The 23,843-nt window shown below is 38.0% G+C and overlaps 1 protein-coding gene across 6 annotated transcripts in view; it reads left to right on the forward strand.

Moving 5' to 3' along the window:
- Positions 1 to 23,843, forward strand: part of App (amyloid beta precursor protein) — a 186,755-nt gene that overhangs the window by 42,379 nt on the left and 120,533 nt on the right. For all 6 annotated transcript variants that reach the window (XM_010608564.1, XM_010608565.1, XM_010608566.1 and 3 more), the window contains exons 3-4: positions 953 to 1,065; positions 3,471 to 3,664. In XM_010608564.1, coding sequence (XP_010606866.1) covers positions 953 to 1,065; positions 3,471 to 3,664 — 307 coding nt within the window. The remainder of the gene's footprint in view (positions 1 to 952; positions 1,066 to 3,470; positions 3,665 to 23,843) is intronic.

Consider the following 23,843-nt stretch of genomic DNA (forward strand, 5'->3'; position numbering starts at 1 on the left):
TTTTTTTTTTTTTTTTTTTTTTTTTTTTGGTACCAGGTATCAAACTTGGGACCTGTGCTTGCGAGGCAGGTGCTGGGACCACTGAGCTAAATCCCCAACCCTTAACATATAGTCTTATTTCTAATTTATATATAGTGTCTGTCAGTGCACCCAAGAAGTTTTGTTCACAGGCAACAGTGGCCCAGCACCTTCCTCATCTTTATAGCATATACCTTGTTAATTCATCAGCAGATATTTATTGCCACTATGTGTATAATTTGTTTTAAAGGCTGGGCTATTACAAGGAATAACACAAGCAAAAATTAAGTTCATAGCCTATGTATTATTATGTTGTCACTATCCATCTTTTACTTCATCAGAAGATGAGTTCATGGAGGATTTGATCTTATATCTTTATAGTGCAAGCATTGCCTAGAAATAATTTGAATGATACACATTTTGTTTAAAAAATACAAAAAGTCCAAAGAATAGTTTTCATAATAAAATGAATTCTCTCTTATGTGTTATACTACACTTGAAGTTTTCTAGCATTATAAAAAATACTAACATATCTGTTTATAAACAGGTTAAAATTTCAAGAAAAAAGACAGTAGTTATATTAATTCTGCTTAAATTGACAATGTCAGTTTTTATATTTTATCACCTGCTGTAATTGATTGGCCAAGTAGTTTTTATGTGATTATCCTTGAAGCAGAAATTTAGATTAAGGAAAGATATTACCTATGACACTAGGAAACCTAACTATCCAGGTTGATATGGCAAGGAGCAGGGTTGATCAAGGAGTCTAAACTCTGCATTCTACAGGCACCAGAGTTTTGATCCAGTTGTTCAGTTACTAGAAGCTGGGCAACTTCTTTGAAGTCTCTGTCCCATCTGGCCTTGATAATGGCCTCTGTGGTGAGAGCTGTGTGCTGCTGACAGGATGACCGGAAGCGCTTTTCCTTTCTTTCAGTTGGTGAGTTTGTAAGCGACGCCCTCCTCGTTCCTGACAAGTGCAAATTCTTACACCAGGAGCGGATGGATGTTTGTGAGACCCACCTGCACTGGCACACCGTTGCCAAAGAGGTACCATCCTTAAGTTCTTTTTTGCAAAGTGTAATTTCATGGGTGCATCCCCAACTACATTTTAGAGAGTACATTGAGGCAACAGCTTGTTGATGAGTAAGTAATGCATGCTATTAAAAAACTATCCGGAAGTTTTTTTTTCTTTTCAATACACAGCGCTTTATGGAGCATTTTTAAGTTCACAGTGGAGTGGAGCAGAAAGCATAGGGCTCCATTTAACCCTATCCTCGCACTTGCAGTTTTCCTTAGATGTTTATAAGGAGTCAGAAGTCAGGCTCTAATGTAGTTGGATTCATTATGTGTTTGTGCCATATTTTATCAATAAACTTAATTTTAATACCTGTCACCTCAAAATTTTATCTTTTTCAATTTATTTTCTACTTGCTTCTCTATATATAGTTTTCCTAATTTAACCTTTTCTCATGGTCCTTAAAACAAAGGAATCGATTGTCAGACCCCGGCATGAAAGCTACAGTGAGACTCCAGTTTCTGTGTTGTCCAGTTTTGTACTCACCAGGCCCTGATGCCCCCTATATTTGTTTATACTGGCAGGGAGCTGGGTTGTGTAAGGAGGGAGTGAATCTGCAGCACTAAACCTTGCCAACCTCTGCTTTTGGCTAAGCCAACAAAACGGAAGACACCATGAAATGTCACTTGGTGGTATTGCCTCCTTTGAAACTCTTCCGTCCCTTTGGTATATAATGCCTTTTCTGCCTAAGATGCACATTTCATTTATGTGAGAAGGTGACATCCGTCTTCTAGAGCTGGGATCCTTTGTTTAGCTTAGTGGTTTTCTGCTCAAGTCAGCTCTGCTCCTCTGTGCCAGTAAAATGGGACATTTTTATTGTCATTCCTTGAGGAACTACTTCAGCTTATCCCCAATACCATGGCCTAAAAGCTCTTAGGCAGAAAACACTTAAATTTTATCATTACATTTTGATTTTTTATAAAATAATATGCTCTGAGAGGCATGGTGGCGCACATGCCTGTAATCCCAGCTTCTCAGGAGGCTGAGACTCGAAGTAGGATTTCAAGTCTGAGGCTAGCCTGACTCACTATAAAATAAAATTTTCCTCATATAAAAATATGTTTTGGAGGTTGAAGAGCTTGCTCAAGAAAGCAAACAATGCAATTTAAAGCCCGGCTCTCCATCTAAGCTTCAGTTTTCAAAAGAAAATTTTTTTGTTATTAAGAAGAAAAAAAAAAATGACTGCGATTCCTAGGAGGTCAAAATACATTCTGTAATATTTTCACTGAGGTGTGTTGAATGCTTAACCTTTACCCTTCCTTTGTCACCTGTAGATGCTTTCTATTCATCTAGATTTGTGCAAGTTTAGTAGAATTCAAGAAACTAAAAAGATATTGAAAGGGAAATCTGTAATAACTGTAAATTCTGATTCACAGTGACTGCAGAGGATGTCTTAGTCACTTCCCTCATGTCTGAGACAATGCCCGAGATCCGCACTTGAGGGAAGAGAAGTTTATCTTGGCTCATGCTTTCCGTTCTTGGTTGAATGGCTCCAAGTCAGTAGCGGCTGGTACAAGGGCTGGGTTGAGTGAGAAAGGTGCTTGCATCATGGAGCAGGAAGCAGAGAGAGAGGGGAGGAGCCCGGGAGGGAGATACACAAGTACAGGTCGTGCCTCTTCCAAACACCCCCTAACAGCACATTCAGCTTCATCCACTGATGAGTACAGCACCTCTAGGACCCAGTCACCTTCCACACGCCTAACCTCTGAACACATGAGTCTTTGGGAAGACATTCCAGATCCAAAGCATAAGAGAGGATAGTTTCTTTTTTTGTTGTTTTGTGTTTTTGAGACAGGGTCTCACTATATTGAGACTGCCCTGGAGCTCACTAAGTAGGCCAGGCTGGTCTTGAACTCACACCTATCCTCCTGCCTCAGCCTCCCAAGTGCTAGGATTACAGGCTGGGATTACAGGCGTGTGCCACCACGTCTGGCTGTGAGAGGGTAATTTCTTCTCCCTCTGGGCCTGTTTGTTACTCTGGGAGGTGAACCAAGAATGTTAGAATGTCCAGACTAAGGCAAATCCAAATGAGGGTAATACAGATCTGTAAGGGTGTTGGGACTGAGGCGGGGATATACAAGGAATCTTCAGATTTGCTGATGTCTGCTCATAAGTGCAGCCTTACAGTTATGACAATCAAAAATATTCCAGTCAGCTTCCACTCCAGTTGTTTTTGCAAATCTCCATTGCATCACAACATGTTTTTACTAAATAATAAACTTACAAAATGTACCAAGGTAGTGTGCTGGAGACCCCGCTGTAAGTACATTCGAAAAGCAAATGATTTCTTTTGGGAAACTGTTCTAGGGCTGTGTTGAGTGTTCTCTAAGCGCATCTCCTCTGCCCGTCTTCACCGTTTTCTCCCCACCTTTTGTAGACCTGCAGTGAAAAGAGCACCAACTTGCATGACTATGGCATGTTGCTGCCCTGTGGAATCGACAAGTTCCGAGGGGTGGAGTTTGTGTGCTGCCCGCTGGCTGAAGAAAGTGACAATATGGACTCTGCTGATGCAGAAGAGGATGACTCTGATGTCTGGTGGGGCGGAGCGGACACAGACTATGCAGATGGGAGGTAAGGTGGTCTTCCTGTTGAGTCTCATAGATGCTAACACATCTCGCACGCACCTTTTACAGATGTGATTTAATTTTATTGTAACTGGCCATCACAGGGCTAATTTTAGCTATTTTATTTTAATTTTAAGTATTCTAATCAAAATCCCCGTTTGTATAGTAGGTTGTGCTGTAAGTTCTAACAGAATCTAAAGTGAGTCATGCAGTATTCTGTTTTGCTGTAAAATCTGGAAGTACTTTTAAAACATTATTTTGAGATTATTTTGTCAACTATTAAATCCGTGAGCATAATTGTTGAGAAAGATTTGGTTTTGGGTTTTTGTGGGGATTTCCTTGCCTTTCCTTTCCCCCCTCCTAAATGAAGTCAAAGGCATTTACATATGCATTCTGAAGTTTTTCTGTTGTTGTTGTTGTTGTTGAACTATCCTCAGTTTTGTGGTTGCTCGGAATGTGTTTTCACCTTTTTTTCTTGACTCCTGTTTTTGATCAAAGAGAAACATTTATATTCAAATAACATAAAACCAGACGTCTTTTTATGTTAGAATCTCATCTGACTCAGTCATGAGTTTCATGCTGTCTCATCTAAAATGTGAGGATTATACCACTGTTGTTTTTTCTACTAGCATCCTCTTAGATGTTCCTCAGTGTTGCACATCTCCAAACAAACATTAAATATGAATTGGAAGATTTAGGATTACAGTGAAAGTTTTCTAACTTTAGGCTCAGGTTTTCTCCATGAGAATGTTCTTTAAAATTTAGAAATAATTTTACCATGATGCAAGAATCTGCACATTTAGGAATGCTAGCGCCTTTTCTTACCAGTTAATATAAAAACGCTTGTTTTTATTGGCTGTTGCCTAATTGTATCAGGACTTGCCTTTTATTAGGCTCTTCTTTTGTGTCCTTTGTCATGTTAAAAATTTTCTTTTTTCAGTGAACTTAATCTAAAGATAAGCAAACATACAAAAATTTCAAAGAATGAGAAGAACAAGCACACAGAAAACTGATCTTGTACATATTTCTCGGTGCTTGTTAAAGTTGAAAGTTACCTTCTGGTGCAGTAAAGATTAGGTATGCAGGCTTTGTTGAGGAGACATCTTCTAAGCTTTTTGCTGTGGAATTTGTTCTTTTGTGCCATGGCTGGTTCTTCACACCTCTGGTCCATGTGTCAGATATAGAATGTGGATTTGGGTTCAATTTGAACATTTCAGTGACTTTGAAAAAAAGTTCCCTGCGCCAGGACTCTGACAGCATGTTGCCAGTGTATCTGCTAGTAAAATGGGAAATTTCAGGTTACACACCCATTTTCTTTGCTCTCAGACTATTGGGTACTTGACTTGATAATTTTCCATTACTGATTCAAATATACTGTATAAATAAATATACAAAATGGTGACAAACCCGGAAAGTTTCCCATTAAAATTCTACAGTGCTAGATACGTACATATAACCTTGTATCAATTATTGGTGACCTGCTGTTTGTGATCATTCTTTTTTTTTCCTTTTTATTGAGTTTATTGGTACAATCTAGGTATACAATACAATTACATTCATCATTGGGATTCTTTACCTTTACATAATAGGTCTTGATTCTCATTTTTTCCCCCTTGTCCCTGCCCTCCCTTCACCCCCCTCCCCTCCCCATTTACAAATACTTTATTTCCATTTTTTCAGTTTCTCCTATTTTTTTCCTCTCCCTTATTACCTTTCCCCCACCCTTCCCACTTTCCCTACACCTTTAGCCCTTTACTTCCTATTTCACATTATTAATTATCTCATTAGGATCCTGTGTACTATTATAGTTTTTCACACCAAAGAAACTATTCAGTATTTCAGTTAAAGAAATCCCTGTATGAACATTAAAAATAGGGAATCCTAAAATAAAACTAAAAGGGAAAGTAAAAGAGAAAAGGCAATGATGTAACATTAAAATAATCCTTAATTCTGGAGATGAAAATGGTCGCTGAACATATTTAAATTGCTTCTTGCTCTTATAGTCTTATCTTATTCTTTTTTTCATTATTTAAAGAATACTTTATTAGTTTCTGTAATCAAACCCACATAGATATGACCTTACATATTTAGTACGATGTGTTACCCCTGTTACACATGGGAAAAAAAATAAAAAATAAAAAAAAAATAAATTAACATTTCTAGACCAATATGGTTGTCCATTTCTGTACAATGCCAAGTCAACACAGTAAATTGGGATGACTTTTTTCAAAGTTGGCAGCACCGTTAAAATTTCCCAAAATTCAATTTATATATATATGTATATGTATATTTATATAAAAAGACTAATAATACTATGTTATGCATCGATAGCAGCATCAGCTTTTCCAGGTTCTGCAGTCATCTGAACAAAATTGTAGACGTTCAGCACATTTCATTAAAAAAAAACAAAACAACAACAAAGAAAAGAATAATATCCAGAAAACAGCAAAGTTCTGTTGCTGTTGTTGTACCTGGCACCATTTTTTCTATTAGCCTCTTAATCATCATCTGCAAAGAGAACATTCTAGAGTAATATTATTACATGTAGCTCTGATAAAGCACAGTCCCTCCTATGTATCATAAAGCAGGTACTAGATATTTTACATTCATAGAGGTATGATACAGTACCATCCTACATCAATAATACTAGATTCAGCTTTGGTTTGAAATTTACTTTGTCTGCAAATAAGATTGCTACCCCTGTTCTTTTCTGGGCTCCTGTCACATGGAGAATTGTTTTCTATCTTTTCACTTTCAGTCTTTGGGCTTCTTTTTGCACTAGATGTGTTTCTTGTATAGAACATATTGTTGGATTTTGCTTCTTATTCCATTTTGCCAGTCTGTTTCTCTTGATTGGTGAGTTGAGGCCATTGACATTGCTGGTTATAACTGATATGTACTGACTTATTATTGACATGTTATTGGCCTTTTGTTGACTCTTTTTACTTTTTCACCTTCTCCTTTTAATTTCTTGCCTTGCCTATTTGATTTGCTCTGTTGGGCCTCATGGTGTTGTTGCCTTCATTGTCTTTTTCTCGGATCTTGTTTAGAATTGCTTGTAGTGCTGGTTTGGTATTCATGTAGTTTCTCAGGTGTTCTTTGTCGTGGAGGTGTCTTATTTCCCCCTTTCATTTTGAAAGAGAATTTTGCTGGATACATCAGTCTAGATTGGAGGTTGTTCTCTGTTAGTACTTGAAATATCTCATTCCAGTCTCTCCTTGCCCCAAGGGTTTGTGTTGAAAAGTCTGCTGTGATTCTGATGGGCTTTCCTTTGTATGTGATTTGTTTCTTTTCTCTTGCTTCTTGTAGTATTTTGTTGTTCTGCTGGGTTTCTGGGATCTTGATTATTATATATCTAGGTGTAGATTTTTTTTGATTGTAGCTAGTTGGGGTCCTATATGCCTCAGTTATCTGAATGTCAAATTCTTCCCCTCTGTTTGGGAAGTTTTCTGTCGTTAATTCTGCGAACAGCTTTTTAAAGTCATTTGTATTTTCTCCTGTTACTTCATGGATTCCTATCAGTCTTATGTTATTCTTCTTTGCATCATCTAGGAGTTGTTGGATCAATTTCTCATGATCTCTTACTGTTTTTAAGAGACCTCTCTTTTCTTGGTCACTGACTGCAATCTTATCTTCTATATCTGAGAGTCTATCTTCGCATTCTTTTATTCTGTTGCGTACACTTTCAATAGAGTGTTTAATCTCCTGGATATCTGTTTGAATCTTTTTTATGGGTTCCATTTCTTTCCTATGTTGGGCATTTATTTTTTCCATTTTTTTCTTATGCTGGGCCTTCATGGCTTCTATCATGGTCCTGAGCTCATCTATTTTTTTGTCAGTTTCTGCTCTAGAGTCTCGAGTCACGACTTCCATTTTGCTCACTATCTCTATGGTTATCTGCGAAATTATTTCTGTTTTGAATTTTTCTAGAGCCTGATTGATCTGTTTTGTTACTTCCTGTGCTTTGAGTTCAGGGTGTCCTGGTGGTTCACTATCGGCCTTTTCATCCTCATTTTCCCTACTGTTTGCCATTGGTAAACTGGAAGTGTGTCCTTGTGTCTTGCTTAAGTGTTTTCTCATTTTAATTTTTGTTGTTGGACTGTCCTTGGTTTAATCTCTGGAGTATCACCCAAATCTTCCTGATATAGTTGCGCCCTAGCTTCTCTGTCTCTAACGACCCACAGACATTCTCATCTTCATAAGATCAGAGAAAACAGCTCATCAAATCAAAGGCAGTGCTTTACCCCAACTGATACAATCAGCAACATATTAAGATCAAGCACAACTTTGACACTGACCACCGGTGGTAATCACTAGTCTGTCATCTTTAAATTATTTGAGTTAAATTGAAATCAAGAAGCAGTCCAGGACATGTCTGCAGTGAACAAAATTTCAATATAGTGTATTTACCATTTAATGGCTCAGACAGAGTGAGGATGCAAGACCCCCGATCTCAGTTAGCTGATTGCTGAACCCCATGACACTGACTGACCTGGGGCTGCAAGGCCCAGATTGAGTTCCCCAACTTTCTGAATGATTGAACTCCACAACGTTCTATTACAGGTTTCCCACGCCCTTTCTTTAAAGATGTTCAAAGTTGGGAACTCAGAAAAATACCCTTGATGACCACCTCTGTCTTTGCAGAGTGGGTCCAAAGACTGGCACAGTCAGGAGGTCTGAGAGTGCGGGGGGGCAGGGGGAGTTATGAGGGTTCAGGGGCGCCCGTGTGGCTACCTTCCCAGTGCTTGAGCGATGGTGGCTGGGTTGGGAGCAGGCGTGGCTCTCCTTCCCGCGGTGGATCGGGGCCCAGCCTACCTCCCTGCGCTTGAGCGATGGCAGCTGGGTCGGGAGCAGGCGTGGCTCTCCTTCTGTGATCATTCTTATATGAGTGACTTTGAAAATTCAAAATGGATATTTTCACTTCATCCTGAGAGTGACAGGCTTTTGCCAGGCCTTGTTCTCCATGTAGCAAACTTTGTATGTCTTTTAAAACCTCCTTTTTTTTTTTTGGTACTGGGAATCAAACTTGGGACCTTGTGCTTTCAAGGCAGGCAGCGTAATCACTGAGCTAAATCCCCATCCCCAAACCTCCTTTTTATTAGGAATCTATTTTAATAGGTCTTGATCTTTTCCTCCTATGCTCTTTTCTAACTGCAGTCATCACTAACATCACGTCAGGAAACCTCTTACCTAGTAGCCCTTCTTTGTTTCCCACAACTCTTCTCACTGCTCCTGGAAATGGATCCATAGGCTATCTCCTTCAGACTTGGAGTCTCTTTTTTCTTTATTGCTGTCATTGACTAACTGTGCCTTCTTTGTCACCTATCTCTGGTTGTACCACTTAGCTCTGTGCTCATTATTACAAACACCAAATATTTTTCTTTTAATTTTCTGTATTATTTACTGCTTGGAAAAATCATCTAGTATATTGTCTAAAAGCTAGGCCTGCAGTTGTAAACTGAAGGAAGTAGGTATGCTGATTGAGACATGGTCTCTGTACCTCTTCTTACGTTGCTGTCTGTGATACCATCTTCCAAATTGGTGACCAGGTGACCACTGGTCAGCTTCTTCCTAGTCACCTTCATTTGTATTCCAGTTCAGGTACCTACAATGTGTCAGACCTTGGACTCTGTCTTCCCTCAGAAATAATGCACCCATAGGTTTCTGGCTTTGAGCTTCTCTGACTTTGATCTTCTCACTTGACACCTGGCACACTCAACAGGTCCTCCTGCGTTTCACCCCTTCCTTAATGATCTTCATCGTGATTTAGACTTGGAATTCATACTGTCTCTCTCCTGGACCCCTGGTATTTTTAACCACGATGAAGTCAACGTATAATCATTTTCACATATTCCATGGAATACTTTAGACTTGTTGGTGTCCGTTACACATTCCAAGCATATTTTCTTTAGTTCTCTGTGCCCGGGAAAAAATTAATTTCTTCCTGTAATTCCTGCTGAGGTTGCTAAAGTATCAAATTATGTTACCCTACCAGTTTATCCCACTTAGCATTCCATGCTGTAACGTCATCTTGGATTTAAGGTTAGTAAGTGCACCTAACTATCCCTATTTGATGACCTGTTATCTTCTAGATAACAACCCCATTCCCCTTAGATCCCAGCACTACCCTCCTTACCTCACTGAAGACCCTTTCCCAGCCATCTCTTGTGAATTTCTGCAGTAAATTTCCTAGCATTTGGTGGGTGCCCATTACATGTTTGTTAAACAAATCAGCGAGTCTCCACCTCTGCCTCATCATCTCTCATATTTTCTTGCAGTCCTTTGCTTCCTCTCTCTCCTTCTGTGATTATGTTCTGCCTGAAGTACTGATCCCTACCTCTTCTCTTCTTGTCATTTCAGTCTCACTTGCTTTTCCACCTCTACCTGGACACTTGGTATTTTCTGCTCTCCCACTGCCCAATTCAGTCATCCCCTGTTAATCAAACTTGACTTCTTTGATTACCCTTTACTAACCTCTTGGCTCCCTTTTACTGGAACCTTTGTATTTTTATTGCCGTTGTTTATATTCTTCTAGTGTTTTATTTGCGCCGCGGCTTAATTCTCATTAGCTACTCCTGCCCTTTCCCCACTCTTCCACCCTCTTCCCACATAATTCTTGGCACCAGCCTGCATTTTCAGCTTTAACACATGCAAATCACTCTGTCTGCCAAGACTGCATACAACTGTTGGCCTTTCAACTCTGTAGGTCATCGTTCCTACCATTCTACTCCTTCTAAAATGGGTTTCCTTTTTCATCAAATGAAGAAAACATAGCATAAAAATACCTTATCATGACATGTCAGAATCCGAGGTAGTTTTGAATGTTAACCTGAAAAGATACCACCTTTACAGGAATTTACCAGCACCTCGCTTTCCTGTGCTACCTTGGCCTTGGCTTTGCTTTTCTCCTATAAGTCTTGCTCACACCATGTCTCATCTAACTATCATTAGCAATCATCTCTTTTTAGATATTCATTCTACATTTTCTATGCCTGTATGTCTTGGATGTAGATTCTCAATAAACAGCCAAACTGAGTTATATTTTTAAAATTTTTGTGAAGCTTCTAGCAGACTTTGCAATCCATAATTGGATGTTAAAGAGCCTCCCAAGGTTTTAGTACAGAGTTACCTAGTAGATTGTAATGTGGGAACCCTATGGGCTTCTGCATTTTTCAAACAGCCAGTTTTAAAAATGCACATAGAGGGCCAAAGATTTAGCTCAGTGGTGCCCACGTCTGCTTCGCAAGTACAAAGTCCCGAGTTTGATCCCCTATACCAAAAAGAAAAAGAAAAAAAATGCATAGAAACAAGTGGATTATTGTTAACAACCTATTTAATCTAATATATCCCAAATATCATTTCAGCATTTAATGAGTATGAAATAATTATTATTAAGATAATTCACATTCTTTCTTGCTGATTCTTTCACACTAGTTCCTCAACATTCAGTGCTTTTCCTCCTGCACTGGTCTCCTGCATGCTAGAGAAGCGCTCTCCCACTGTGCCACGCCCCAGCACTCCAGCGTGTATTCCAGTGTTGCACATTTTAATTCAAGTTAGTCACATTTCAGGAGCTCAGTAGTTGTACTTTGGACACTGTAGCCCTTGGTGGTCTGACTGACAGTTTTGTTGCTTCATTAATGTATTTTAAAGGTGAGCTACTGAGCTTTTATTTTTATGCTTTTTAAATTTTAAAAAGTGTTTTGGAGTTAATATAATTCGAACTAAAATCATCACGTCTCTTTTTTTTTCTGTGTGTATGTGTACATGCTGTTGGTACGGAATTATAACGTTCATGGTGGGGAATCGGTACATGTACATAAAACACGTCAATTTATTATTTTCTCTTCCTCTTCAGCCTGTTTTTTTTATTTTTGCCTGCATCAGATTTATTTAGTGTTCTCATAAGTCCTTATTATTATATATACAGAGTAACAGCCAGACTAACAGGCCAAAAAAGATATAAAACACATATGACAGTTACTATATACTAAATCAAGATACAGCTTTAGATACATTGTCTATGCTAGATTACAATAACCTTTTTTCTGTCTCTTTTTGTCTATTGTCTGTCTTTTAATTTGTACTTTATTTATATATTGAGTTTCATGATAAAGAACCCATGTGATACTTAAGATTTTGTGAATAATTTATTTCATTTAACATTATGGTCCCCTAGGTGCTTCTATTTTCCTACAAAGCACTCATGTATCTTTCTTTATGGCAGAATAGTCTATAAATATCCCTTTGTATAAATACCACATTTTCTTTATTCATTCATCTGTTGATGCACATGTAGGCTGCTTCCAAGATTTGGCTATTATGGATTGTGCTGCTATAAACATGCATGTATCACTGTGGTGTGATGTTTTTAACTCTTTTGGGAAGATACCTAGCAGAGCCAAATGAAACTTTCAGTTTTAATTTTTTGAGGAATCATCACACTTATTTCCACAGCGGTTGTACCATTTTCACTCCTATCAATGAAGGTTTCTTTTTCTCCTTTTTATTGGTTGATTTCTTGAAGACAGCCATTCTTTCTGGAGTAAGATGAAATCTCAATGTTGTTTTAATATTTGCATTTCTCAAATGGCCTGTGATGTTGAACATTTCTTTGTGTATTTATTAGCTATTTGGACTTCTTCATTTGAGAATTATCTGTTCATTTCAGATGCCCGTTTGTTGATTGGGTCTTTAAATTTGGAGGGTCTAAGTGTTTTTTTTTTCCAGTTCTTTATCTTTTTATATTCTAGATATTAATCCTCTCTCTGAGGGCTAACTGCTGACAAAAACTTGTTTCCCATTCTATAGGTTGTCTGTTCACTCTGTTGGTGATTTCCTTTGCTGTACAGAAGCTTTTTAATTTGATGTGATTCCATTTGTTAATTGTTGGTATTTTTTGTCATGTGACCAGGCTTTTATTTACAGTCTTTACTTCCACCTATATCTTCAAGAATTTTACTTATTTTTTTCTTCCAGCTGTTTGTGTTTCTGTTTTTAATATTTAGATCTTTGATTAATTTTGATTTTCATTTAGTGCATGGTGAATCTAGGTTCAATCTTCAGCATATAGATAGCCAGTTTTCCTTGCAACATTTGTTAAGGAGGCTGTCTTTCCAGCAGTGAAAGTATTTGGCCTTTTGTCAAAGATAAGGTAGCTGAAGTGGGAGCGGGTAGGGGAACAGAAAGAAGGGAAAGAAATAAATACTAGAAAAGGAAAAAACAGAAACAAAATCTTTGTAAATAGGGAAGGGTGGAGGGATTGATGGGAGGGTGAGGGAATGGGGAAAAAAATAACCAAGATGTATCATGTAGAAGTCCAAATTCCCAGGGATGAATACCATCATATTTGATATCTAAATTGTACCAGTAAATTTAATAAATTAAAAAAAAAGATAAAGTAGCTGAGTGTGCCTGGAGTTGTTTGTGCATCTTCTAGTTTGTTCCATTAATCCATAAGTCTGTCTTTTCTGCCAATGCCATGCTGTTTTTATAACTATAGCTTTGTAGTGTAACTTGAAGTCCACGACTGTGATGACCTTTGCCTTGGGTGTGTGGCTTATGCTGTTTTGCCCCTCTGTGATGCCCTGATTGGATTCGAGAGGAGTTGAGAATTCTGGGAGGCATTTTGTTGCTTTGTCTTGTGTTTTTCTATTGTTTTGTTTTATTTTGCACTGAGTTTTATGGATGCTTATAGTCCAAAGACTGCTGCTAGTGACTATAGGGATCTCCTCAGTTACTTTTCAGTGATATATTTTGGGTATGACCAGCTATTTCACACAGCCCCAAGTTCAGACCACACTGATTAATTTGGGAGAGGAGGATGTAGGGTATTTAGTTCAACAACCAATGTACTCTGGTATTGCTGGTATTGTAAGGTAGTCTGAGTGTTGGTTTACAAAGAAATAGTTACAATTATGCAACCCTATTCTGGTTTTTTTTTGTTGTCAGGGATCAAATGTGGGCCTTTGCGCTTGCAAAGCAGATGCTAGAACCACTGAGCTAAATCCCTTGCCCAACCCTATTAATATGAAGCAAATCAGCTACAGTATTATTGTCCAAGACAATTTACATATTAACCCACCTTACAAACCAGTTATATACTACTCTGTCCTAGAGGAGAAATCTCCAGTTATGGAGCGAACATTAAGACAACCTACGTATTTCTCACAGCTAATATGTATGAAATGGGACAGCTATAACTCTGCTAATGGCAGAAAAGAATTCAACAATATCTTCACAAAGTTAACTATCACAAAATTAACAAAGCTTTATGATTATACTATTAAAGATACAAGATTTGGGACTGGGGGAATTCGAGAAGAAAAGTTTGAAAACTTAGGCTCTCATTATTTGACTGTGTCATGAGAATGTGTAACGTACTTTGTTGTGAGAAGGAGAGGGGAGTGATACAAAGGATTCACCTGGGGAGTAGAAGGGTCTTTACAGAACTAGGTAAACGTAGGAGAAAAAACAGGTGAGAGGTAACAGATTACAGAGAAAGAAAAGGAAGAAAAACTGTGTAGCATAAAAATAAGAGAAAAAATACAGGGAGAAAAATTAAAAGGGAGAAGAGGAAAAGAATGAAGAAAAGAGGTAGAGAAAAAGAGACAAGCAGCAAAAAAGCACAAAGGAAAATTCCCCAGTACCTGTGAAGAAAAGGAAAGAAGAGAAAAACAACCAAAAAACAATATAAACAAAAACAAACAAAAATAAAAAACCAAAATAAACAAGAAATTTCTTTGTGATTTTAAACATGTGGCTTTCTTCCAGGATCTCCAGTTTTGAGGCCATGTACAAATCAGCTGATAGCTAAAGAAGGCAGTCAGACAGGAGCAGGCATAGGACTCACTCACATCATTTGGAGCGTGTTTTTCTGTAGCCCTGGGGCCTTGCTCCTCAGACCACACAGCAGGAGGCAAACAAAGAAAGATGTTGGGGCCCCAACCACTGTCACAGTCAGACTGGGGGAAGCTACTGGTGGGAGCTTCCTGGCTCCAGGCACAGCTCTGCTCTACTGCTACCCTGCAAATGCAGAATCAGATTGTGATTTCAGCACGTCTAACTTCGGATGTCATCAGAGGACACTGCATTACATTTCTTGAAGAGAGAGAGAAGAAACGGCTCTCTGATCACCCTCGAGTGGGATTTAATCCACAATTTATTGTACATTGTTGCTCAGTCTGGTTAGATAAGTGTATTCCTACTGCTAATGAGGCATTTAAAGAAACGGTCCTTGTGGATAGGATGAGCTGTTTTAGTTTTTCACTGAAAAAGAGGTCAGCCATTTAATATAGATAAAGTATGTATTGTTCCAATACTTTATTATAAATAACCCAGAATTTATTTCTGTAGTATTATATTCTGTAGTTTAAACAATCCTCACCTATCTTCTTGGAAAATTAGATGATTTTTTTTCCTTATGTCACGTAAGATAGATCTTGGTAAATAAATGACTGTTCTTGACTAAATCTTGCTGTTTTCTTTTTCAAGGCTACATATGGTAGATCAGGAGTTTTCTTTAGTTGCAATCACTCCTCAGTTTGTTGTTGTGGGTGTGCACGATTGTGTACATGGGGACACCTTAAAAATTACAGTATGCAATCAGTCCAGTAAACTGAATCACTTTTGCTGATTGCTGGAGGGACAAAGAAAGAGATTGCCTTGCTCCTCTCTATCAGGAAGAACATCATTGACTCCTTGGGCTCTATATGTTACTATGTCTTTTTTTTTTACATGCTTTTAATAATTTCCACATGATCTTTTTTCCTTCTAATGCCTTTGATACAGACTGCTGCCTTGGGCATTTGTCCACTTCCAAACCATACCAAATACATTTTATTGAACAAAAAGCAAGAAATTTGTTGCACAAAGCATTATACAAGAGAAAAGAATACTTTGACACTTTTTTAAAGCAGTAGTGGTTCATGATTTTCTTGCAAAATATTGAGCAATGATGTCCTTCCTATTAAGTAAACAAATGGATGAGAATACCCTATTCTTTTTTGTTCTTAGAAATATGTCACTCACTTGTTGATTGTGGAGCCTGAGAAACATCATCCAGGATCCCCTTATCTGAGGATTTCTGTCTGAGATTTCACTTAACCTGACCCATTTCATTTATCCTCTCATTTATTTGTTTAGTAATTGCAGTAAGTCTCCGATTGTTCCTTCCTGCAAACATGCAGAAAATGAAAAATTCTGATTTTCATTATATTCAGTGAAAATCTCTGGATTTATATAACACTTTTAAAAAATTGTTTGGAGACAGGGTCTTATATAGTTTGGGCTGGCCTCCACCTTGTGGTGCTTCTCCTGCCTCAGCCTCCTGAGCCCTAGGATCACAGGCATGCGCCATCATGCCCAGCTATATAATACTCTCTTGCAAGATGCAACAGAACTTTGGAACACAGTAATAAAAATGCATTAATTTCCTGAATGCATCATCCTTGTAGAAAACCACATAATTCTTTCATTATTTGGCCTCCCTTATCACATATGGATATAGTTGTTGAGTTAATGACAAGACAATTTGAGAGATGATAAAAATAGAAAAACGTTGTAAAGTATAGAAAAACCAAGATTAATATCCATAAAGTATCTTAGACATGAAAAGTTCAGTGGACTTATCTATTAATTACAAGATAGAATGATTTTACACATTTAATTTTTTTTCTCCAAGAAAGAGTAAAATACAAAATGTCACTTCTCAAAAGAATTTCTCAGAGAGAAACTCAAAGTAATATTGCGCCTAGTGGATCCTGATCGTATTCCAACGGTCAGCATTCCATCCTGTTTACCTAGAAATTATTTTTATTGTGAGGCCTGTGTTGTTTGACATATGAAAACACTTGGCATAGTTTTCTATAATTTAGGTGCTCAACAAATATTTGTGTTGAATTAAATTGGTATTCACATTGTATACCACACACATAGTCATGGTACTTTAGGGTCAACACATAATTGAAAGTAATTGGTCTTAAAACTAGGGAATATCATTCTAGACATATGGTTATCAAGTAAAATTGCATCAGAAAATTTTAAAGCTAGAAATGGGGGGGTGCTGGAACTGTAAGCAATTTTATAATAAATTCTTAGCAGTTTACTGAAGTGATTACTTTAATGTATTTTATTTCTTCAAAAAGTGAAATGGAATAAAATGAAATTGCAGGTACAAATGAAGGTAGTATTATCTCTGTTTGAGCTTTTGGATCAAAGTTCATTCGTACAGTGGCGTTCTTATTTGAACTAAAAAGTCTTTCTTATGCCCTAGTGTCAAATCCAAGCTCTTTAATAAAAATAACTGTAGGTAAAAACTTGAGGAAGTATGAATTACAGAGATGACACTAGCTAAATTCCCTTAGCTTTTGACAAGCAGTCTGTGATTAAAGAAACGAATAGATATACATCTGTGTATAATAATATTTCTCAACTGGAAGTGATTTTCATTCAAGGGATCTTTGGAAATACCTGCAAACATTTTTAGTTGTCACAATGGGAATAGGGATCGAGTGGCAGTACCACTGGCATCTGATGAGTAGAGATCAGGGACACTGGTAAAATATCATGCAGTACACAGAACAGCCCCAAAATAAGGTCATTTGTTCTGGAGCTGAGAAACTCTAGCTTAGAGATTTCTTTAGCCTTGAAATGCTAGAGAAATTACTCTTTTTAAAATTCCTCTTTTTCTAAGATAATTTTCCATCTACGTTTGTGCCACTTTATGATACCAGAAAAGTAAACACAGTAAAAGTCTAGGTCTTCACTATAGCTGCAAAAGAGACGTCAAAAAAGACCTTCATTGCACCTGAAGATGCTGAACATACGGGGTGAAATTTTTTTTTTTCCCCCTTTGAGACAGGGTCTTACAGGCTAACCTCGAACTTGCGGTTCTCCTGTCTCAGCCTCCAGGGTGCTGAGATTACAGGCATGTACCACCATGACCATCAAGGGGTGAAGTCTTGATGAGGGTCATTACTTCAACTAGCATCGAAAAGACTTGATAAGGCTGGATTTGTGAGTGACGGTGTTAGGTATGGGTGAAAGTCGATTTAATTATGGTCTCTGTGCTCCAAGATCTTTTCTCAGAAAATAGTAACCAGATAGTATTATAAAGTATTACAAAATTTCATGAATACAATATTCGGAATTTGTGAAAACTCCTCATTCCATCAGGTAGTAAGTTCCATACATATTTTCTTCCCGTTAGCCCTTTGTAAGTCATCCATACATAACTTACCTGATCTCGGGCTGTCGAGGGAATTTATTTATTTACGGGTCAGTAGTTTTCCTGTTTTCAAAACTGGACAAGAGAACTCTAAATGTCTTTATTTGTATCTCTGGAGTTGAAATGTTTTTGAATAGATAATCTTGCAGCTGCTTTTCTGCATTGCATTTTAAGAAAGTAGTATTAAATGCTGAAGGAAGAAAAAAAGCTAGCAACTGTAGAGGGTCACAGAGTGAATCATACAAAGATAAGTTAAAACCTAAAATCCCTGCCAGTGGATGAGTCGAGTAAGAATGGATTTGATGAAACAGCTTATGGCTTTGAGAAGCAACTGTCATAGTGCTGGGTTGGCAGCTTCTAGTGATGTGTGAGGCTGTCTGACTCTCTGAAATAAGAGGACTGATTTGGAAGTGGTGAATAGGGGAGTAACAGAAGCTTGCATTTTTCTCTTGAGGAAACTGGCTGCCAGTTCTGAGGTCTTTTTAGAAATGCTGAATTTCTGTATTTAATAAACTTGGACGGCATCAATGTCAGGAAGAAAACCAAAACACTTTAATAGTCTTAAGCAGATTACAGATGTGAGGTCAGATCGGTGGGGTTTGTTTTGGTTTCCAAGCAGGTGATGTCTGGAGGAGGGGATGTAGCAGGCTTGGCTCGCTGCATCTGGCAATGAATCTGCTCACTGAGCTCAGAGGCGTAGGCTGCCCAGTCACAGGACATCTATTGCTAAAGCTCAGGGCCTTTGTAAGGATTATTTGGAGGGTTAGATTATTCATACTAGGGATTGTAAACCACTGAGGCATGGACTCTTTTCTTGTGTCTTGCAGTGAAACTATCCAAATTTCCTGAGTTACCAGACAGAGAGTAAAAAAGGAAGAATATGCAGATCCTTATGATTTTCACTGGTTTCTCAAACTAGTATCCACAAACATTAGTTTCTTGTTGAAACCAACATCTGAATGTGGTCATCATCAGCATTCAACCCCTTGTTTGTCACTATTGTCACATGCAAAAGTGGTCTTTAAAATTAATTTTACGTCGGCCTCAAAATCTATGTATTAGCAGATTGTGGCAAAAATGTTTCCCTTACTACAACCAGGGGGCATAACTTAGTACTGAAAATTTATCACAAGGAACTCAACAAATTATAATAATTATAATAAACCTGTATTTGTTGTAGAAGGAGGTCATTAAGAAAATAAGTTAGAGGTATTGAAAATGATATCTTTTGATTAGAAATAAAGGAAAGGTGTCCCAAGTAAGAGCTAACTTTAGCTTCCTTTTTCACACTTTATGTTGATAAAATAGAATTTTCAGTACATTCAGCATTTAAATGTAAAATTGCAGCTAGTAGTAAGGTTATATCCCATTTAGCTGAAGTGAGAGTCACCTGAATGTATGCCAGTAGATAAGGAAAGAAAAGATGTTAGTAAATTCAGTGATCTTGGCTTCAAAAATGTCTTCAAAGATTAAGTGTTTTGAATGTAATATATCTTCTTGAACCTGTTTATTTAACTTTAATCTGGGAAAAATTGCAAAATCCATATCACAATCCTTATACTACTAAACAATACTGGGAAACATGTTGAGTTGGTAAAATGTGCAGCACTTATTTATAATGCATGGATTGCAATCCTGAGTGGGTGCAGGCTGGCGTGGGACTGGTGTTTACTTAGTCAGATCATTGTCTTGCCCACCCATGGTCTCATGCTGCCAAATACGAAAAGGGCTCCTTAGGACACAGTGAGTCATCTTCCACCTCTAGTTTGATAATCATGACTATAATACTGTGTTCTCTTTTTAATTAGTTCTTTTGAAAATGGCTAGGCCTTGTAATTATTATAATCGATAATAGTAGATGGTGGCTTCTTATACCCTTTGTCCTAGATGAGGTTGAGAATTTTATTAAAATAGGTTTGGGCAGTACACAATTAATGCTATTCTTAACTTGCAATTTTAAATATGGAAGACTCATTTTTATCTTTTAGGAAAGCAAAAAATGCTATGCTACATGATTTTTGGTATTTGGAAAATGGCTATAAATTTAATATAGAATTGATTTGGGCTCTTCTGGACATTTTAGGAACTCAGTAGCTATTGAAATAACAGTCAAGCATCCTCTGTATTTATATTTTAAGAGTAAGAATTATTTTTATTTAAATTATATTCCAGAAATACTTGCAGAAGTTTTGTCTTAAACTCTAAAAAAACAAAGGAATACATTTCGAAGTTTTGGTCTCCTACTACTAGGAAGATACTGTTCATGGGTTTCCTGTTGTACATCCTTCAGATGTTATATTAATCAGTTAGCCTCAGGCAGTTCTTGGGAGAATTTTGTATCTACCATTACTGGAAAATTGTAGCCAAGAGGTATACACATTAGAAGTAGCAACGAAGCACTTTGGTTTTATGAAAATGCATTTACAAGGTAGTTCCAGGCTAGCAACATTGCATGTAGTGTAACTTAATGATGGTGGAACCAATCACAGGGGAATAGGGAGCCTAAGCCATAGATACAACGTTTACAGGCCCTCGACCTGTTGTAGTCCAACCGCACATGCAACTCATCTTGGTGCTGTAACTTGCTCAGCAACACTGAATGCATAGACCACTCTTAACAAGACAGCCTTTCTAACTTCCTTCTATTTGAAGTCATTCTCTCCCAGTATACACATTGGTAAATTTGCTGTAAGAAGTGTGATCAGTACTGGGGATTTACCTCAATGGTTCTGCCACCTTCGCACACACACAAGGTCCGGAGTTCGATCCCCGGTCCAAAATAAAGGCGGGGGAGGCGTCCGGGGATTTAGCTCAGTGGTTCTGTCGCCTGCCTTGCAAACGCGAGGGCCCAAGTTCGATCCCCAGTACCAAAAAATAAATAAATAAAAAACAAACAAACAAAAAGAAGTGTGATCAAACGATAGTGAATGTTTAAACAAAAAAACATTATTACAGTAAAAGACGTACCGCCGTTAATCCCCCTCCAAAAACTCCCACTGCAAACACTTGTCCCACCACTCCCCACTCTCTGAAGCAGCTCTGGAACAGTTCTTTCTTGTCTGTGGTTACCACGTCGTGGCTGCCTCAGTGTCCTCTGTTCATCCAAAACATTTGCCTTTCGTAATCATTTTAAATTTGACTAAGAGTCAGAAGTTGCACAGCACCAGATCTGCTGAATAAGGTGTTTTATTTGACAGAAATTGCTGTACACATTTTGATTCCAGTCTGGCTACCAAGGCAGCCACCACAGCACAGCTAAAGACATAAAAGAGAGACACGTCCAGAATTGCTTCAGAAAGTGGGAGGAATAATGGCATAAATGTGTTTGAAGCAAGAGGGAGCATTTCGAGGGAGGTTAATGGCAATGTCTTTTACTGTAATACACACTGTACTTTTCGATCAGCCATTCATTCAGTTACTATATTTAGGGTGTCTGGGGTCTTTGCCCACGACTCCTAAAACTGAATGAGGCTTTGCTCTGTCTTCAGTCTTGGTGACAGGCAAGTGAGGTCATTTCTTTTCCTGTAACCTCACTCTGTCCACTTAGTTTGCTATAGAGGCAAGCCCAGGCATCCTGGGGCTCAGAAATTCAAACATGCCTAGGAAAGAAGTTTGCATTTGTAACTTAAGGTTAATAAGCCTTATTTTTATTTATTTATTTATTTTTTTTTTTTTTGCTGTATCTCAGAAGCACTTTTTCTGATTTAACTTTGCTGTCATTGTTATTTTTTAGTCTTTTTTCTATGCATTCCAGAATTGCTTCAGAAAGTGGGAGGAATAATGGCATAAATGTGTTTGAAGCAAGAGGGAGCATTTCGAGGGAGGTTAATGGCAATGTCTTTTACTGTAATACACACTGTACTTTTCGATCAGCCATTCATTCAGTTACTATATTTAGGGTGTCTGGGGTCTTTGCCCACGACTCCTAAAACTGAATGAGGCTTTGCTCTGTCTTCAGTCTTGGTGACAGGCAAGTGAGGTCATTTCTTTTCCTGTAACCTCACTCTGTCCACTTAGTTTGCTATAGAGGCAAGCCCAGGCATCCTGGGGCTCAGAAATTCAAACATGCCTAGGAAAGAAGTTTGCATTTGTAACTTAAGGTTAATAAGCCTTATTTTTATTTATTTATTTATTTTTTTTTTTTTTGCTGTATCTCAGAAGCACTTTTTCTGATTTAACTTTGCTGTCATTGTTATTTTTTAGTCTTTTTTTTCTATGCATTTTATGCATAAAGCTTTAGAGGTTTCTATGTTTTTTTTTGTTGTTTGTTTGTTTGTTTTAGTGCTGGGATTACAGGCCTGGGAGCCACTCCGCCCCGGCTTTAGAGGTTTTCTATTTATTAGCTTGTGACTATGTAATCGATCTTACCACTGTTAGCTTTGTTTTTTTAAAGTACCAGTCACTAAAATCCTGTCCCTGGTTCTTTCTCTCTTTTAGATCTATCTGTTTTTATTTCTGGCATTTCCTTCTTGTTTGCTGTACCGTACAGGCCTAGTACACAATACCATTATTCCTTGCTGGAGTCGCTGAACATTCTACAAAAACGTATTCTCAGTATTCTGTCCTACACACTCACCCTCTATCCCGTTTAGACTCTTAAACCCACTTCTATGCAGCAGTCAGAATGTAGAGCATACATATAGATAAACCTGACGGTAGAGCTCCCCAGTCACTCATGTGTTCATGGCTTCCCAGCACGCTTAACAACAACGTGCAGAGGGAAACAGTGAAGCTTCCTTTGGGATGCTGTGTAATGGGTAATAGGCATCAACCACGCGGTGCCAAGTCCTCCTCTAATCTACAGTCTTCACAGGTTTTACCATGTTGACCAGCTCTTCCCTGCCTCTCCATTCTCTCTCCAGTCCCCTCTCCCTCCCCTGCTGACTCAGGGTCACACAAATCAGTGGACAGGCTTTCCCACCCTGGGGGACACCGCTCACTCTCTTGATGATGGTTTGCCCCAGGATCCTGGTGGGTTTATTTCCATCTTCCTCATCAGCTTTGCTGTCATTGTCTCAGATGTGTGAATTCCCCTGATCATTTTTTCCAAAACAAACAGTCTTTCCTTATTATTCTCAGTCTTAGCGGCCTGTTTATTTCCATCCTGACACCAGCCAGGGGTTTTAGTATTGTATTTGCTCATTGTCTTTTTCTCCCCCGATAGATTATAAGCTCTGAGGACAGAGAGTTTATCTTTTTCCCTTTTGGAGCCTCACATCTAGCAGAATATCTGACATATAATAAGTATCCACTCACATTTGCTGAAATGAGTGACTTTTCTTATTAAGTAGTCATGCTTTATCCACAGTTGTGACTCCATGGTCTGAAAATATTAAGTGGAGAATTAACAGGGAAAAAAACAACCATAAATTTCAAATATCATGCTTTTTGGACTAGTATGATATTTTGTGCCATGTGCTCCATTGCAGGAAGGACAGGAATCATCCCTTGTCTAGCAGGTCCACACTCTGTATGCTACCTGTTAGTCCCTTAGTGGTCATCTCAGATATCCGATGGACAGTTGTGGTACCACAGAACTTAATGTTCAAATCAGTCTTTATTTTTTTATTTTTTGCTAGAGAGGATCGAACGTAGGACCTTATGCTAGCAAGGCAGGCACAGTGCCACTGAGATAAATCCCTGGCCCTAAATCAGTCTTATTTTAATTAATAATGGCTCCATATTACAAGAGTAATGATGCCGGCAATTTGGTTTTGCAATAGAGAACTTGTAAAATATCTCACATTCACAGGAGAGAAGACCGAGTATAATACAATAAGATATTTTGAGAGAGGGAGAGAGACAAACAAGGGGCAGGGGGAGAAACCACCTTCATTTAACTTTATTACAGCATATTCTTATCACTGTTCTACTTTACTATTAGTTATTTTTACTTTATTATTGTTATTACTAGCTACTTTGTCCATTTCATGAAGTAAACTTTATTATAGACCAACAG

The sequence above is a fragment of the Fukomys damarensis genome, unplaced genomic scaffold (assembly GCF_012274545.1).
Source record: "Fukomys damarensis isolate Sample0158 unplaced genomic scaffold, DMR_v1.0_HiC HiC_scaffold_24, whole genome shotgun sequence".
NCBI classification, from domain to species: domain Eukaryota; kingdom Metazoa; phylum Chordata; class Mammalia; order Rodentia; family Bathyergidae; genus Fukomys; species Fukomys damarensis.